Source organism: Brachyistius frenatus, unplaced genomic scaffold, assembly GCF_029030835.1.
Source record: "Brachyistius frenatus isolate BFR_SWC_R1_liver_20210118 unplaced genomic scaffold, ASM2903083v1 Contig_21, whole genome shotgun sequence".
NCBI lineage: Eukaryota > Metazoa > Chordata > Actinopteri > Embiotocidae > Brachyistius > Brachyistius frenatus.
Window position 1 is genome coordinate 1044265 of NW_027210620.1, and position 19579 is coordinate 1063843.

At 43.2% G+C, this 19579-nt stretch overlaps 1 protein-coding gene across 1 annotated transcript; it reads right to left on the reverse strand.

Annotated features, from left to right (window-relative positions):
• Nucleotides 1–34: 34 nt before the first annotated feature.
• On the reverse strand, nt 35–18428 carry LOC138619687 (phosphatidate phosphatase LPIN2-like). Its single transcript, XM_069696338.1, has 20 exons — nt 18325–18428; nt 11030–11230; nt 9424–9519; nt 8389–8687; nt 8189–8305; nt 7912–8035; nt 7355–7814; nt 6358–6457; nt 5930–6102; nt 5403–5496; nt 5214–5283; nt 5028–5111; nt 4701–4780; nt 3730–3889; nt 3061–3209; nt 2843–2929; nt 2607–2759; nt 1683–1797; nt 1432–1535; nt 35–1315 (listed from the first exon to the last, which is right to left on the reverse strand). Exons 2-20 carry the CDS (start codon nt 11219–11221, stop codon nt 1171–1173), a joined length of 2802 nt encoding a protein of 933 aa, XP_069552439.1. The 5' UTR covers nt 11222–11230; nt 18325–18428; the 3' UTR covers nt 35–1170.
• Nucleotides 18429–19579: the final 1151 nt, after the last annotated feature.

Below are 19579 nucleotides of genomic sequence, written 5' to 3' on the forward strand. Positions count from 1 at the left end.
GGTGCTAAAATGTAAAAAAATAGGTTTTGGTTGTTCTTTCAAATACAGTGTTTTTATTAAACCATCATCCAACACAAGACAACATCCGTTTTAACTGTTTATCAGTACGGCACTATACATTCATTAAATAGTTTCAGTGTAGACGTTATGTACAGCAGATCAGCGGTTCTATAAAAACAACGTTGATGTTTTCCAGAGCTGAATCCAAACAGTCGTCCATCGTGTTTCTGTCGTTACACCGTATGATGTAAACCGGATCACCGGCACGTGATCACGACAACCTACAGAGAAGACGTGGAGGGAGCAGCAAAAAGTCCTTCATTCAAAAGTAAAACTTAACTTCATAAAAACTGAGAAAAATAATGTGTGTTCTCGTCACACAAACTTCATCACTTTCATAGAAAGAATTTCTCGGAATACAACCAAAAAGAGGCGTCGCATGAATATGCTGCAGTTTTCACAACGGCAACATCTGGCAAAACATCAGCAGAATCCAAGTTCATCAAAAAAAAAAAAAAAAATTTTTTACATTCTAACTAAATGTTGATTAAAAATTAAAAAAAAAAAAAAAAAAAAAAACGTACCAAACAGCAGCAGTATCTACATTGCAGTGTGATTATTTAAATTTTTTTTTGTTCTATATTGCTGTAATGCAAGTACTAAATCATATATTTATTTTTAGCATATCAGTGCAAAATCCCGTCAGCTTTGGAGCGATTACATGAAACAAGATTGATGGAGCGAGTAAGGCCTTAAAGAGAGTCTCCTAAATACACCACCAGGAGCTATTTCTGTTTCACGCCGCAGTTACCGGACCTCGACTACCTAAATAAGTGCTCAGGCAAACTTCTTCTCATACGTGCCGGAACAAAACCGCGGCTGATGAGAGCGCCTACAGACGTGTCAAACTTTAGTCTACTTTCTGTAGCTCAAAACACGAAGAAAAATCTGCAAGGGGCACAAAAGGAATAAACCTGAACTAAAAGAATATGGGCTTCGTTACTATCCCAACATTTTTTTTTCCACTAATGCAGGAGGCGTCCAAAACGATATCAAACTATTCCAAGCGGCCTGCAGGCATGACAAACATCCTCAGTATTCGACCGAGCCGCGTGCAGTCGTCACCGCTCCGATTGGATCTGAAGCAAAGACAAGCGATGTTGGTCGGAGTCAGAGCAGCTCCTCGAAGCACACCTCGGCGATCGGCTGCCTCCAGAAACAGAAGGAGCTGAACTCCGGGCAGCTGAAGGTGGCGATGTGCTGTGTGCTTCGCAGAGGAAAAACGTGCTCCACCAGCTCACTCAGCCGGCTGTATCTGCCAAATATTAAAAAGAGAAATAAGAAAAAAAAACAACAACAAAAACAATAAACGTTTGTCTGAGAATCGGTTGATGGACAAAAAAAACAAACAAACAACGAGTCGCTACTTACGATGTTTTATTGCCTTTGGCTTGTTCGAGGATCAGCTCTCCTTTGGGGTTCACCGTGAATATCCGGCACACCGGCACGCCCACTTGCTTGTAGGCGAACACGTCCTTAAATACAGGAGGAGGAGGAGGAGGAGGAGACGATGAGGATCATTGTCCCAGATTTGACGTAAAAATCCACTTTGAAGTGCTAAAAATGCTAAAAGAAAACACTCAAACTTCGAACAGCAGGTGGAAGAAAAACGCTGCACTCACACTCGCTCTGTTTCCAAATGCGGCATAGAAGGGATTTTGGTTCGGGAGGAACAGGTTCTTGATGTCGGTGAGACATTCGATCTTGAACTTCTCGGGCTTCTTTTCGATGATCTCTCTAACAAGAGAATTTCAAAAGAAGGATTAAAGAATCCGCTTCCTGCCTGCTGCTGCTGCATTTGAACACATTTAAATCTCCCGGTCTTCGGCTGCCTCGCAGTGACATTTGTTACCGCTGTTGAAATGTTACTTTTTCGGTCGGTGCAGCAGCTTATAAACATGCAAAAGATTAAAAAAAAAAAAAAAAAAAAAGATTACAGTTTAATAATGATTAGGTTGGATTATTAATAGTTACGATTCTTACGGCGTAAATCAACCTGCTCAATCTGCACGGGAGCAGATCTGTTTCCTCTGCGGTTTTCTTTCCCGCAAATCTGTCGCTATGACGCAACAACACCTGGCTTTTAGATTAAATGGGTGGGGGGGGGGGGGGTGACGCGCCGATTTATTTCACGTAACACCCAAAAACGCAGCTACGATAAATTAGGAGGCGAAGTACGACAGCTTTAAACCAGATTTGTCTGGAGGTTAACCGATCTGGACTCGTCTTTCTGCCTGGCGTTCAAATAAAACCCTTTATAAGCCAAAGAGGCAAAAAAAAAAAAAAAAAATCACTAATTTGCACGGAGATGAATGACTTCCTGGGTGTTTCCGTTTCATCTCCGCTGTAATTTCCCGCAAGAGAAGCGTCGGAACGCGCTTCCTCCCTCTAAAACGCCGCAGCGCCCTCTCTTCGCTGCGCCAGATCTTCGGCCGCCGACGGTCAAACATCTTATTCCTGAAATCCTGTCCTGAGCCTCGGGTGCGGAGCGTCTCGGCCGAACGCTGCCGCCGACTGCGACGCCGGAGAACCGGAGGGTCTCTCACCTGTGGAAGGCCGAGAAGAGGCTGCTGGGGGAGAGCATGAGAGGCCCCTGAGGCAGGAGGGTCCCTCTGTCGTTCACCCAGTGCAAATAACCCCGAGTCATGTCAGCCATGCCGATCGCTCGCGCCGAGCAGTACAGGAACTTGTAGCCGTTCCTGTCGGTCAGATAAGTCACCGGTTAAACATTTCACTCGACGGCGACGCTTCGTCGTCGTTCGACTGTGATCTCTCGTCTTACTCGTGCACGGAGTGGTAAAGCTTCGCGATTCCCTGGTGAGTCCAGTCTTTACCGAGCTGCGGCAGGATCTGACCGAACACGTCTGACCTGCGAGGAAAGAGAGGTTAGCTTCCAACGACAAAACGCACAATCAGGAGAGCGTCCAACACCCTCTGGTGAAAAAGACAACCATCTCCAACCATCACGCAGCCAGTGTAAACACAGTGACGTTGTCGTACTTGGTGATGGTGCCGTCGATGTCGGAGATGATGACCTTGTCGTCCCAGTTCCACAGGTAGATGGTGCCCTCGCAGCGGCACGTTCCCTGGTACTGAGTGGTGATGCTGAAGGTGACGTCGTTTGGCCCCTCCCTCAGCTTCAGGCTGGCCTGTTCGCAAACACACAACCACTCCAGTTCATTTAGCCGAGGAACGTTCTCACGATGGCCGAGTTGAACCGCGAGGTTGTACAACCGCGGAGGAAAGACGTTTGGCTCGAGATCCAGAAATAAAGAAACAACCAAAAAGACGCGTCGGGGGGTCCCGGGAGGCCGCGGCAATAAATTCTACATGAAACACGTAAGGATAATCCTCTGCAAATAACAATGAAGGAAGGAAACTAGCTCCAGATGTGCTGCTCTATTTTCCATTTGTCATTTTCTGTCTTAAAGTCCTGTCTTGATGTAATAATCCCGGAAAGATTTCACCTCCGTTGGCCTTAAAAAAAAAAAAAATTAAAAAAAAAAAGGGAAATATACTCGTGTTTCTCAGCTGTTCTGAGCACAAAGTAAATAAAAGCTTTCATCTCGCCTCTCGGGAGCCTTTTCCTCCGAGCTGCAGTGTAAACAATCCCAAACAAAGTCCGTTTTTATTAATCGCACAGATAACATCGGCGCTCGGCGGACTCACTATCTGGTCCGACGACAGGCGGAGGGATTTCTTGTAGGAGGGACACGGTGGCGCCGGCGGCGGGCCTTCCGTCTGCACGCGCTCGGTGGGCGTCAGAGCGGGCGCTGCGGCGCTCAGCTCTTTGGTCTCGTCGTCGCTGGACCACTCGGCAGCTTTCTGCCTGCAGAAGAGACAAATCGGTCCAGAAGGGAGATCGGCAGACAGTCTCAAGATGAGAGCGAGCGAGGAAGGAAAAACAGCCAACCTATTTGAGACGACGTGCGTGTGAGTATGACCTTTTTCTTCATATTTTAGAGGTGCCATTTACTTAAAGTATGCTTTTGCTTATATATATTCTACTGAGCTATCAGAGGGAGTACTTTGTTTTCAACGTTCTGCAGTGTTAAGGTTTTTACTTTTTTTTTTTTTTTGGGGGGGGGGGGGAACAACCCGACATACATATGGACGAATAAAATGTCTTCAACGTTACGGAAGTAGAAACGGCTCGCCGAGGGGGCGAGAGATACTTTTGACACTTTCACGGTGTTTATCTTGCGCGCACACGCACACACCCTTTTACTATGTAAAAAGCAAAGGAAAGTTTGAATTTATACAATAATGAGGCCTTTAAGGTGATTTCAGGGTCAACAACAACAAAAAAAAAAAACCTAGCGTCATTTACTGTCACCAGGGGGCAGCATCACTCATCTACTGACGCCACATGTTGTTGATTATGACCTCCTTTTTTTTTTTAACACTAAGCATTTTGTTAAAACAAAAACTCTCCAGGTTCAAACCATCTTTAAATCATTTTTCAGGATCGATGAGTCATGAAATGACGGCACCGCTCGCTGACTAACATGCTAATCCCCTTCTGTGGGACATGTTTACCCAACACTGCTTGTGTGCGTGTGCGTGTGCGTGTGCGTGCGCGTGTGTGTGTGTGTGTACTGTAGTGTTGTGAGGAAGCCAGAGCTTTGTTGCTGACTCACTGTGTTTCTGGGGCCTGGTGGAGGGGAGGGCTCTCTCCGGTCAGAGACTCCTGTCTCTCTAACTTGGTCTCTGACGAGAACTACGGAGAGGAGGAAATATTATTAGCTTTCTCTGACTTGACATAAGTATCTAGAGGCAAAAACAAATCTAGGTATGACATAAAGGCTATTTCTTAACAGAGTCTACATAATTTTGCAAAGCGGAGATGTTAGTGATTCATTTGGACAACCTGTTCATCATGTCTGGACTTATTTACAATGCAAAGTTACTCCGACTGTGTGACTCCTCATGAGAGCTGCTGAAACAAAGGAAGTTATTAATCCCACCTGTTTGACGCTGCTCTTTCTCCAGAACCACCAGCGTCCCGGCTTTTTGGGCATTTTCTCCTTCACCCAGGCCTCCTCTGTGGCCTGCCATTCAAATAACAGACTCTTTGTGTATACAGGCTTAATGTGCAGATATAAGCAGCTCAGTCTTAGTCTTAGTCAGTCTAAACACATTAGACGGGATACCTTTGGCAAGTTCTTCTGGAAAGCTTGCATACTGAGTATCAGCGGTGCTGCCAGTGTCCAGTTGTAATACCTGGAAAATGAAGTTCCTTTAGCTCATTGTGCAAATGTTGCAATGACTATGTAATATCAGTTTAAAAAAAAAAAACCCGTGATGAGAGGGTGCACCTGTTCGGGAGCAGGAAGTCTCACCTGTTTGCGATTCTAACCACCAAATTGGGATTGTCAATAATCGCTGGATTCTCTGCAAATTCATTGTAGGTGATGATGTGCTCCATGAATTTTTCTGTAAGAAAATGGAACATAAAAACTTGATCACAAATTAAGAGGACACCCCAAATTCCTATATAATAATCAGGAGCATTACATTTCTAATGCATCCTGCTTATTTGATCCTCATAAACAAGGACTACAAGAATTCAAACCTCTATTTGTCACATACACAAGTAATATTAGCAGTGAAATACAATGTGGTTTGCCGCTAATTTAAAAGTCTAATTAAATACGGATTACATAAAAGACGAAAGGATTAAAAAAAAATTAAAAAAAAAAAAAAAATCAAGATTCTGTAAAAGCAATTTAATTCCTAAATCCTGTATCTGGATTTCAGAAAGAAAACCACAGCACCCACCGGAATTTCAAAAGTAAATGTAGGGGGACACATGTTCGACCAGTGCTCCTCAAATGGATAATAGCTGATGATAAAAATAACCAATTACCTTTCGGGATCTCCGAGTTCTCCCCGACGCCTCCACACAGTGACAGCGTGACGTCGGGCAGGTCGCCAGCGGAGTCGGACAGACACTCGGTGCCGCTGTCTGCTGCTGCGCTGCCCACCGACTGGGGCGACTGGGATCCAGAGCGCCGCCCTGTAGGAACCTGCTCCGACTCACTGGAGAACGAGAACACACACACACACACACACACACACACACACACACACACACAATTTCAGACACTTGAACACCAGAGTTGATCCCAATTATTGTCACTGCTTGTGAGGCTCTGTTTACAGTGGGGAGCAGACACAATTGTGGAGACAACAGATACTGGACACACATACTTTGCCATCTACTGTACATAAACTCATAAATAATCCTAAATGGGAACATGGATTTTACGCTGAAAGGGATCCCCAGTTTCGTACCTTTTTGGGAAGTACCGCGCAGCAACATCAGGTTCAAGGACATTCAGGTCTTCCAGGTAAATATCTTCAGGGCCCTGATGCTGGCTCCTCTTCCTCACACCTTTATGAAAAGGAGAACAAGACAGGTGTACTCACAAACTGCTGACTTCATTTTGTTTCACTTCCTTTTCTTTCTTTCTTTCTTTCTCTTTTTTTTTTTAATGTCTGTACGTGAAGGCAGAGCTGCCACAGGCACAGAGTGTGAACTGAAGAAACCACATCCTTCCTGTAAACAATAACTCGGTTAGACTGGGTGTAGTTAGCACGTACAAAAATATGGAGGAAGTTCCCATGTCATTTCAAATGCAATTCAAGTATTAAAATGATCACACGCCTCATTACCGACTTTAATCTCTCTTTTGGAGGAGATACAAATAAAGTGTTTTATTGAAAACTGCTTGCAACTTTTTCTCATCCTTTTTATATATATATATATATATATATATATATATATATATATATATATATATATATATTTATATTTATCTGATTTTTCCCTTGTCAAATTGATTGCACTTAGTCTGAGACTGTAGATTATGAGCAGCTCTTTTCTCAACAACAGGGAGCAACTAGATTCTTTTTGGTGCCATTTACTTACCGTATGCTTTTCCTTACATATTCTACTGAGCTATCAGAGGGAGCACTTTGTTTTCAATTAAGGGAGGATGTTGTTTTGTAATTAAATGAAATGAAAGATCCAGCTAACCTACCCAACAGAATCATTTTCACATAGTCACAAAGTAAAGACCAACAAGCAGTGCGTCTGCATCAGAAATTAGAGGTGTTTTTGTTTTTTTCTCCTCCCGTTTTTCAGGCATTTTAGAACACTCATTTAGAAATTGTATTTTCTTGAATGATCATCACATTTTTCTTTATATTGTAGAAGTTCTTGAATTTAAGAGCACGACGTACAGAAACTGCGAGACATTTTCGGAGTGAAAGGTATAAAGGGAGTTACCCCTCCTCTTGGTGGGAGAGTCAGTGGCTTTGCACGCGGCTCTTGCATCCGGACAAACAGCTGCGGAGTCTCCGGCCTCGTTGCTCCCTTCGCTGGCGGCAGAGCCGTTCGCCCTGCGGCTGGGCGGTGACGATGTCCACCTGGTCCTGCGTGAACTTTTTGTGCTGAGGTCGGAGTTCGCAGGACACGGCTCAGAGTCGAAGCTGCGCAACATTACATCTGAAAGGTCTGGCTTCGTGTCGTGTGACGAGGCTTCGGGAAGCTGCGGTTTGCAGATGCGATGATCGGGCTTGATGGTCCGGGGCTCCGGTTTTACAAGACTGCAGATGGGATCTGTCCTCCTCTGTCCTCCTCCCGACTCTTCCTCCATGGCTTCTGAGCTCAAAATAACCCTGAAGTGTGTGTTCTCGGAGGGAGTGATGGTCAACTTCTTTGGCTCCGATTTCTCCTTTCTGTTGACCTGGAAACAAGACGGCAAAAGCTTTAATGTGCATGAAAACATTTTCAAAAGACCCGCAACCCTTCAAATGTCACTTGTTTATGTTTATGAGCCATACCCGGGTAGATTCAGGGAACTCTCCCCAGGTCCACTGCATGTGGGACTCTGCCCGGAGCATGCTCTCTGTCGGCTTCACGACCAGCTCCGAGTCACTCTTCGGTGACATGGGCTCCGTCACATCCCTGATGCAAGCAAAAAAAAACATATTTCCACTGAGTCAGCTCTAATCAGCCCGTGGGAGTGATTTGTTTTACTCAGACCTGACTGTCTTATTCTTCCTCTCTGCTTGTATGAACTACGTAAATATTTGAATGGACAGAGAGGGAGGGCCTTACGTAGTGCAGGGGGACCAGTCTCCATCGGAGAAGGGGTAGCTGTCCCATTCGAGGGCGGTGAGTGGCGAATGCTGCCTGTGGTCCATGTTGTCCTTTATCACAGATAGTGAAGACGCTCTGGTGACAGGAAACGGCTATATTTATGATGCGGTTAAAGCGGACGAGACATAAATACTCCGTTTTCAAAGTAAACTACTCACCGTCCGTTGTGTGCATTGTGCTCCTCATCTGAGCTGAGCTCACACAGCTCCAGCTCCCCACCTGCAGACGTTGTTGTCTGCTCCTCCTTGCGTGGCTCGGCTTTGTGCTTCCTCCTGCGCCTCTTCTTCTTCTTGCCGGTAGAGTTGGAGCAGAGTTGGAGGTTCCCAGAGGCCGAGTCCTCCGGACTCACAGGCTGACTGGTCTCCACTGTTGATCCCCCACATCTGGGCTCCCTGCTCCTGAACAGAGCCTCTTCTGTGGGGATGGGCGAGGTCACCAGATGGGCCGGAACAATCTCCTGCGGATTGAGGAAAGAACTTAGTGAAAGGAGTAAAGGAAGACAAATATTTGATCTCCGCCATCAATTTCTTCACACAAGGAGTGATCAAAAAGTTCAGAGACTGCGCCTATAAAACAACCAAAAATCATACCCGAAATCTGGGCACCTGCCACACTTGGAACGCTCCCTGAAAGTCTGAGATTTGCGCTCGATTTCCTCTACGGTGTCAAAAACGGCGACTCTTCAGCTTTGTTTTGGGGAACAGAAAGAAGTCGCAGGGAGCAAAATCTGTTGAGCAGAAAGGGGCGGGGCGCGGCGAGCGTGTTGTCGTTCTTTTTCAGTGCACTGTGATGCCTTGTAATGTTGGAAAAGTGCAATCACGCCACATTTTACGCAGTTCGGGTCGAACGTTTTCCCTCAGATGGCTCAGAAGGTCACGGCAGAACTCGGTGCAGACAGTCTGAGCCTGGGGGATGAATCCCGACCTGCCCTGACAGACACGTTCTGGACCTCTTAAAACTCGAATGCTACTTAAAACGCCTGACTGGGCTCATTTTGCCACTGGCAAAGGCTTTCTGAAGCATTTCAACGGTCTCCATTGCCGATTTCCCCGAGTTTGATGCAGAATTTGACGTGAACGCTCTGCTCAAGTCCGTGGTGAAATCACAGACGCACACGTACGCGCTGCATTCGTGCACAACAGGAGCAGTCCAGCAACTTTCTGATCGCACCTCGCATCGTGTGCAGAACTCACATTGTGCTGCTCGGTCTCCTGGACGAAAAAGGCCTCTCCATTGTCTCCAAGCTTCATGTGCAGCTCCACCGGTTCTCCATTGATCTCGATGTCAATCTGCAGAGTCAAACAACAAATTTCAGACTGTACACGCAGCACACGATGCTTTACGGTGTACTTCAGGCTTTAACAAACCCTAAAGAGGCTCAAGTGTAAAGCGCAACATGCATGTCCACGATACAGCTCGTAAAAACGGCGCCGCAAATTTCCCAGAGAAAACATTTAGTCATCACTTCAATCCATGAATGAAACAACTTTGAACTCAAACTGGGCTGCATGTGTGGAATTAGCTTGTTAAAAAAAAAAAGAAAAAAAAAAAGGTCAACAACACGAACAGCCACACAGCATGTCCTGATTAAAGGATTCCCTTCCGTCTTTAAACAGTCAGAGAGTTTACTCCAAATGTATGCCAGATGTTGACATGAGGTCAGGATAACCTTTAAATCTGCATTTCATCTGCTTGGTTTCTCTTTAGTGACAGCGACGCTTTTAGTTTCCCACGTGATTTACAGAAACATTGAAACCGTCTTTTCGGTCGACCGCAGACTCCTTCCTGCACTGTTCGGCTCTTCTGAATGTCTGCAACAGAGAAGACTCTTTACGAGTCGGGAGGCTGAGTTGAGCTTTAGTCTCTACATCCAATCTCAGTCTACAGTCGACCACTACAGGGTCTATAAATAGAAATAAAGTGCGATCTGCTCTTGTGAGCAGCAGAGAGTTGATCGGATGGTAAAGTGCTTGAGAGGGAAACAGAGGGTAATGTTTGCGGGAAGAGTGAAGTGTTATAGATTATAGTGCTATTGCTATGCAGCGAGGGACTTTTCTTTGTATTTGAAGATTACCATCCAGCAGGGCCGCACGATGAATCAGACATAGTTGTACATATTTTTTTCGGTTTTATAATTAACTGTCACAGATTACCGAATCATCTTTGTGGTAAGATATTTCCCTCAGAACACACACTTTTCTTGAAATATTAATAAGAAACTATAAATCTTGGATTTTTGCAGCCAGAAGTGACCATATTTGGACGAGCTGGGGAGGAGTGAGCGGTGGATCTGACTCGACCTCTGAGGACACTACGCCCCGGCCTCTGATAGTGGATACCTGACTGCACTGCCGGCCTGCCAATTAAACAGACAGGCCCCAAACACACCGCTTTTTGAGGCATAATATCTTATTAATGATGGAATAATTTTCAGATGGACTGCCAGGAAACTAATAAGAAGGAATGACTTTAGCAGAGACACCATAATGACTCATGGAAAACAATTACTGACTTTGTATTTCATGAGAGAAGTTGAATGAGAGTCTATGCAGCGAGAGTTTTTTGGGAGCAAACACCTAGTGGCCCTCTGTGGTATTGCAGTTTTATGCACTTCAGGCAAGTTTACCCAGGAACCTCGCCACAAACATCCAGCTCGTTCCGTTCATATTACTGTAAATGTGAGAGTTTTCATCAGTGGGCCACATCCTCATTTCGGCAATAGATATTGATTTAACATTTACTTAAGATTCTTACTTTAAAATACATTATCATTACAGACACTGTTTGCAGAACACTCACCACTTTCTCCCTGGAGCGCAACACCCCCAGTTTTCCGAAGCGGACGTGGAAAGGGGAGCACTGGAACGTCCCATCGGGCTGTCGGACCACAACCACGTCGATACAGCCTGACAGAGTGGCCTGATTGATCCCTTTATACAGCTCCTTTACCGTCACCAGCACCTGGCCCGCCAGCTGCCCCACATAGTTCATGGTGTCCACCTGTCAGCAAAAACACCCTCCATGAATCAACATATGTATGACACAATATAAAACCGGGGATGTAATTCAATATATTGCAATAGTGTAGTAGGAGTTTATACATGACACAAAGTGAACCACAGTCTGCCACGAAAATGTGCAACTATTAACCCAAGTGTTTTTGAGAATCAATACAGTATCACAGAGCATAACATTGCAAGACTCAAGTATATTAAGAATCACTTTCACCCACAGTCGTAGCAGTTCCCCACACACTGTGTTTCTAAGAAATTCTGCTTTGTTACTTTCTGAAATAAGTTTACCTCCTGAGCTCGCCTGAATTAAAACCATGTGGAACTTTTTTGCGTCTTACTAGGCCACCGTCCCTGAAGTAAGGCTCCTGTTGTTCAGAATAGTCTGCAAATGAAATGCAAGCTGGTCCCTAAACACAGCGGCTCTGTCCCATTTTCCTCAAAAGAGTTCTGAGCTGATCGAGACTTAATCAGGGCCTCGACTGCAGCCTGCAGAGAGGACAAGTGTCTCTCCACAAGGAAAACAAACCGTAATCAATGAGACAAAATTTACCTACTTCCAATCAATACAGCCAGCTTCCCCAACTCTATATTTAAGGATTCATTCTAACATGGGTTCATGACAGTTCTTCGTACAACAAACAATAAATCTGTGACAGTTATATGCACAGTTAAATTTGTTTAATTGTCATTAAATATAATAGACACCATAGATTCCAATACAGTTGTATTGCTATACAGTGCTGCAAATATACAGTAATATACTGGCAAAACTGTGATGTATTTGTTGTGAATTTACAAGAACGCAGTAAAGAGCTGTACATTTATCCTGAGTAAAATACTGCTATTTTAAAATACAGTAAGAATCTGTAAAAAAATACAGTACTTAGCAGGCAAAGCTGCAGCCACTTAATTACTGTAAATTTACAGTTAAAGGTTTTACAGTGTCACTGTAATTAAATATATAACCAAGACAAACTTCATCCTATTAATACATCAAATATATTGTTTCCAATTCACTGAAAGGTTTTCTAGATTTTATGTGAAATTGACAGTGACTTTTATATTTCAGCAGCTTTCAGGAAACTTCTGGTCACTCCTTCAGCTGCCTCGCAGGTCGCTTTCAAGATTCATCTCCAGCTGCGCCGACATCGTAGCATCACCTACTGCAGCCTATACCATCATCCCGTCGCTTATCTTTGTATCTCTCGGATCCCCTTCACCGCCTCTCATGTTAACACTTTTACTTTCGAAAGACATTTCTAGCATTTCGCTTCATGTCAAATCATTCACTTTGTCTTTGTACGAGTACATTGCTGCTCTAATGACACGTCACAGACCGCTCCACTGGTTTCAGGTCATCTGTCAACACTGTCTGTCTGCTGATTTCTTAGCCCAGGACTTGAAGTTATAGGCCGTGTAAAATCCTTCTTCGCTTAGTTTTTTTTGTGAATTGAACTTTTCAATGAATGGCAGAACATCCAGTGTTGTATGCCAATTTGAGGGCCGTCAACTATAATAGTCCAATCTCACAAAAGGTGACATTCCTGAGGATAAAACAAACTATTCACGTTAAATACGTGCAATTTACATATTTTGGTGGGTCTGATTTTAAAGACATTGACAAGAATACAGAATAGTTTTGCCTGAGTTCTGTTAGATTGGTGGCCCCGGTGGTGACCCATCGATGCAGGGCAACATTAACCCAGTACTGAGTCAGAGCCATTCTGGTCCGAACCGGGTCAGATCTGATCCAGAGATTTTTTTTTACTGCCTCTCTGTTTGTGCGTAGAGTGCTGACCTCCTCTTTTGCCATCAGATGACAACATCGTCAGAGCTGAAGTCTTCCATCAACAATAACACCTGTATAATACACTTATAAATGTATCCAAAATATACAAGGACTGTACTGAAAATTTCCTCTTATATTAAAAGAATAAAACACGGACTGTAAAGAGACAGTAAAAAGTTAGATTACACTCATACTCTGACTTTGTCACTTCACATGAGGTTTTATACTTCAGTGGTATTAAGGACGGTCTATAAACGTCTTTACAGACTGGGGCTGTTTTTTTGTGCTTAATTCACGTCAATATTTGTTTTGTTTTTTTAAACTATTGAAAAAGTACTTTGTTTTTGGAAGTAGGGTCATTTTTCGGAGCTTACGATCATATTATTTGGAAGCGGAACGAATTTCACGTCACAAACTCCTGATGACAATGCTGGTGGTTTGCGTCTCCAGCCATCCGTTACATGACAAAGACAATTTCTAAAAGACAACAGATGGCGCAACAGTGAGTAGTTCATGCAGTTCACTTCTGATTGGAGTAGAGTTGGTAGAAAGCAGGCATCAGAGTCACAGCAGTTTTAGCTAGAGTAATAAAACGTCTGCTCTTCATCACTGGATGATGTTGAATCCATCTTTTCTTCCGAAGAAGAAGCTGACGTAAATCAACTTAAAGCTTTTTTTTTTTTTGAACCACTGTAAATTCACAACACTGCAAGTATCGATAGTTTTGATTTTGAAATATTCGCTGGCGAGTATTTTGCTTTTTCCATGTCATTTATTCATCTCGTCCTTGAAGTGTAAAAGCTCTTAGGACTGCAAAATCTATAGTAACCTTTCCGTTATACGTGCTCATCATGAAACGTGATAAATAACATTAGACCACATCTATACGAGTAGTGAATAATAAAGAGACACAGTCCGTAAAACAAATAGAATGAGTTAAAAGCAAAAGTCTGTGAACTACTGCGAGCTGTTTGTGATCACAGCCGTCACCTCAGAAAAACCCTTTCGAAGGCATTTCCTAATTAAGCTAAATTAAGAGCATTTCGTTTTTAGCTCACACCGACTAAATAATTAATAAAAGATATATCATCGGTGACTGTATCCGTCTTCACCTGAACATGGTCACATTTATCATCCGTCTTTAATGCTCCTCGTTTCATTACGTCAGTGGTGTCCGATGAGTGTCCTCATCCTATTTTTCTCAGCACCTGTAATTAGTTGACCGAACACCATTTTCAATGCGAGCTCGAAATATCTCTGATATGCGTGTTTGCAATTTGAAACGTGACATAAGGACAAGGACAAGGACTTTGTGTGTGTGTGTGTGTGTGTGTGTGGGAGGGGGGGGGTGTTTAGGACACAGTCTACAATTACTAAATCAGAGCTGCTTACCAGCTGGTTGGACTTTGAAACCATTCAGTCGCTGCACCAACTCTAAACTCTGAAGTCTTAAACAAAGGTGGATCAAAAATACACTCGGCAAAATACAATCTGATCATGATAATCTGCTCAGGTGAAAATAATTGCTATTGTGAAAACACAATGTGGCAAGAACATAAGACAACAAAAAGGAACGGATGATGATGCGCCTCACATACTGTCTCTGCACTCGCTATACTGACAACAACCAACTCATTATCAGGTGACAGTTTAATCCTTAAGGTGATAGAAAAAAAATACAATATAAAACAAGATTGGAAATTGGATAATAAATACCATGAGATGACAAAGATACGTCTACCATTAAAACGTTGCTATTGCTCCTCCTATATCGACAAGCAATACATAAATACATTACGATAAATCGATGCGATTATATCATAAACTGTATTCTTATCACCTATAATTAATATGATGGTGGTATCTGCAGCTGGATTAAAAATAGATAGTTTTAATAGAGCAGCGATCAGTGCAGAAGATAAGACGAGAGAGCTGAAATAATTAGTCTATTAGAAATTAAGTCAATTATTCAGCGAAACAGTTAATTAAATTGTAATTTTTCTGGTTTCAACTCCGGTATATTTGAAGTTTTGCTTTCATTTATCAAAGTATACCAAGAGCGTTTGTCACCTTGGAAACTGCTGTGAGCATCTTGCATGTTCCCTCCTTTACAGTGACAAAAATCAATAATAAAAAAAATGATTTGCATATTAATAAATAATTAAAACATCTACTGTGATCAGCTGATCGATACACCTCACCCCTGCGTGTTTGCATGAATTCCGGCTTAAATGTCAGGTCATATGTAACAGAGCAACCCTATAAATACCAACATGACCCACTCCGCATACAGTCTGAGGCAAGACCAGCAACCCAGACTCACCAGAGTCCAGGGGGACTTCAGGTGCATCCGCCGGTCCTGCTGCTCTACAGGTGTCCTCCCTGAGCTCTCCATGTTCCTCCACCAGCGCCAAGCTGAGCTACAGCCTTCTCTCTCCGCCCCCTCCGTCCTCCTCAGGCGGCGTGCTCCTGGTCTGTGCCTTGCACCGCAGCTCTATGATCTTTCTGCAGGCACTCTGAGCAAATATTACCCCCCAGCTTGAGCTCTAAGACCCCTTACATAATCCGTTTCAGCACCGGACCCCCCCCCCTCGTCCCCCGTCGCCGCCATCCTACGCTCGAAATGTCTCAATAAACACGGCAAAACAGTTTGCGGGAACACTTTAATCTATCAGTTGTTTGTTTGAATAGCTTCACGTCAGTGTAGATGTAAAACAAAGTGAAGTCGGTGGGATTCATCCACGGGAAACCATGAATGTCTGCGTGAAATATGATGACAGGGCCACAAATGCGACTGAATGCTAATTCAAAAAATAAACTTGCTGTAAACAGAGTGACACTGTTTGCACCCCCACCCCCCCCCCACCCCCTCCCACGGCCCCCCTTTCCCTCTCCGCCCCTCCCCTCCCCACATTCAACCACAGCACAATGTAGACCGAAAAGTGCAAAGCTCGTTTGAGGGACAAAGCAGAAGTGTCTAGATGAGAGTCATCAGGACACGATGGCAACGCTGCACGTCCGGATGTCTCCCCGGTGAGCGGCCTGTCCACCGTCCGCATGATCTGAAGTTTTGAGTTTGACTCCCACGGCGCCACATTTACACCCCTCTGTTCTGCACTTCAATAACGATGGAGTGGCACGACGGCGAGCCAAAGTGTGTGCACTTCCTCTCCCAGAAAACCACCCTGATCAATATCAGGTCAACATCAAGGACTAATACATACTCATTGTTGCTTTGTAATTACATTATGTATAGACTATAGCTGCAATAATTTGTCTCCTGATCCATTAGTTCACTGACAGATAATGAATCACCAACTATTTGAATGAAAATAATAACAATAATTCATACTTTTTTTTAAAATATTTTAATAGCTATTTTAATCGTTTGGTGTCATCTTTTATGAAAAAAAAATGCTAAAATTCTGATTCCGGCTTCTAAAATTGGGATATTTTCTTTCTTTTAATTCTTCATGATAATAAATGGAATATCTTTTGGTTGTGGACTAGTAGATGGGACAAGAGATTTGAGGGTGTATCTTCTGTTTTCAGACAGAAAACAATAATGATCAACATTTTCCACCATTTTCGGAGCCCAAACAACAAATCGATTTATCAAGAAAAATAATCAACAGATGAATAAATAATGACGATAGTCAATATTTGCAGCTTTAATATGGACTGTGTATTGTGTCCATACTGACGTATTCAAAGAGCGTGTTTGTTAAGCCAAGAGACCAAAACCAAAAGGTAAACCGGAACCACTGAGGCTTTGAGCACAAAAATGACAAACGACGAGCCGATTATCAAAAATATTGCCAACAATTTTGACGTCAACTAACTGATTTTATGCTTGACTCATCGTTTCAGCTTTGATTCCAAAAACAACTGAGCAAAGTCAGTCCGTCTGCGCAACATGGTCAAAGCCTCAGGAACACGTGAGGAAACAGACCTCCTGGAAGAGGTTTCGTATTGATGTTAAACAACACGATAGGGTCCTTTTGGGGCTTCGTCACATAATCCAGTGCCACTGCTTCGTGATGCAAATCCAGCACAACCAGTTGGGACGCTCTCTCCGCATGGGGCGACAGCATCTTAAAGGTGCTAATCCTGTTGACAAGATTAGGACAAATCTAGCTTTCCCTGTCTCGGCACGTTTCCCCTGCCTACCGCGTCCAATTGCCCAACGTGATTCTGCGTCAGCCGCCATCGAGTGCGTGGGGTTTCATGTCGTCTCAAACACTTGATGTATTCGACACCACCGTGTTTTTTTTGACTCGGCAAACTGTACAGCATGTAGACAATGCAAACGGGGCTACATCTTACAGTTGTTTATGTTGGTGCGTCTGTATTGTTTTTCACTCAAGTCTAGAAAACAGATGATGAAAACCAAGTTTCCAGAATCCAAAGTGACGTCTTCAATCCAGTTGTTTTGCCCAACAAAAACACTCCAATACCCAATTTTGTTTTTTCAATATACAATGACATAGAACAGAGAGAGGCTGGAAATCAGTGCGTTAGCGTAATACTCAACAATTATATCGACTAATCAAAACAGCTGGGGATTATTTTGTGAGGAGCAACATCAATTAATTAACTAATTTCTGCAATAAATACAAAGATATTTCAATCATTTCAAATATGACAATACGTGGTTGATGTGATCTCCGGGGAAATGTTATTATTGATGGGAAAATGTGCACAATAGCAGCCCTTAAATCACAATATGATTAAAAAAAAAAAAAATCTACCACATAATGTTTATGATATTGCCAATCTGTACGCCAAGGGGCATTCATAGATGCACCTGTCGTCTATATTAATGCAAAGCATTAAAAAAAAAAAAATTTGGACAGTGGCCTAAATCTCCAGGTACAGCAGAGTACTTTCACAATAAATCATGTGGCGTTTAGAGACACAGCAGAAGGTTTTAATCCGACTTAAACAGGCATTTATGGGAAAAAAAAAATAACAGAATTGTATTAAATAGCCGCAATGGAGTAAATGTCCAATTTCCGATCGTTATCAAGCTACAAGCCGCAGCTAGTCTTGTCCTCATCACTGATATCCAGAATCACAACACTTCAAAAGCGATATTCGGCGTCAAACGCGACTCGACGCAAAGCCGCTAAATGACTCCTCGGGAAGATCTCAAGGACTCCGCCGCCGCGCAGAGGAGCGACGCGGAGACACGCGAGCGCAAAATGATGTCTTGTTTTTATTTTTTTTTTTTCCCAAGAGGTGTCAACGGATCGCGCCGAGAGGAACAGCAGCGGGTTAAATCATCCTACCTGCCCGGAGTAGAGGCTGGCTGGCTGGCTGGCTCGCTCGCTCGGGAGACGCACCGTCACTCAGCTCCCTCCGCCAGCACTTTGTCGGCTCTCCGGCGGCCGCTGCCGCCGCTGCTCGCTGAAGGCGAGCGCAATCACGTGACCCTGCAGCGCCGACGCCGCACGTGACTACCAACGTAGGAGGACAGGTGACGAGTTTCATTGATTATCGGGGTCAGTTATCAGGTCTTCTTGAGGAACGTCGGCAGAATTATATATAAAAAAAAAAACTAAAAAAAAAAACTAGTGGCCCGACTGTCATAAATACATAAATAAAGGGGAGAAAAAAAACAAAAACATATTTGAACTAAGTTAATTAAGTTTATGCATTAAGATGCTCTAAAATCTAATTAAATCGTTGAACCTGTTATGTGGTTGAACAAATGTGTTGTTTATGGGATTTCTTTGCCATCTAATCGTTTCTTGAACCACCGTGCTCAGAAGCAGGTTTATTCATAGACATAAAATATACAAATGCCGCTTCAAAAAATCAACAACTCTAAATCCAATCAATAAATGGGTTTGTTCCACTGGGAATATAAATCGTGATTTTTGTAGAAAGCTGCCACAAACGCACAGCTAGATAGATTATGTTATCATTTCCACAGAAGCATGTTTATTTATGAATACGTGTTGTTTTTGCCCTGAAATAAAGTTCAGCCAGTTAAGTTAATTCTTCACTAATCAAAGTGAGGTTTTCTGTTTTGAGGTCAGAGGTCGCAGTGATGATTCTCAGGGATTTTCTGCAGGACAGTTCAGCAGTTTCACAGTACAGGTTAGGCCTGATCATGAACCCTCAGCTAAAAGGCATCCGCAGTCTGTTCTAGAAATGTAAGTGAGAAACGAGTGAGGGGAACCGACTGCTCGCTCTGCAGGAGGAAGTAAACATTTTCATTTCCCCATAAAGCAGATGAGTCAGGTTATTGTTTTACAGACAAGATTGAGATGTTTGTTGCGTGGAGATGTGCTGTTTTTGTGTATTGTTATTGTTATATTAATATATACTTTTGATGCCTAAGTAAAATTTAAACAAATACTTTAAATGTGAAATATAACAGCACAAATTCAACTAATACTCTTTTTTTTTTTTTTAAATGCATTTAGAGAGCTGCAGTTCTTCTTGCAGGTCTGTTGTCTTCACTGGACCTTGACAACTTTTACACTCGTTGATTTAAATTAATTCTGCTCTGTTTCACCCCAAGAATTTCTCATGTTT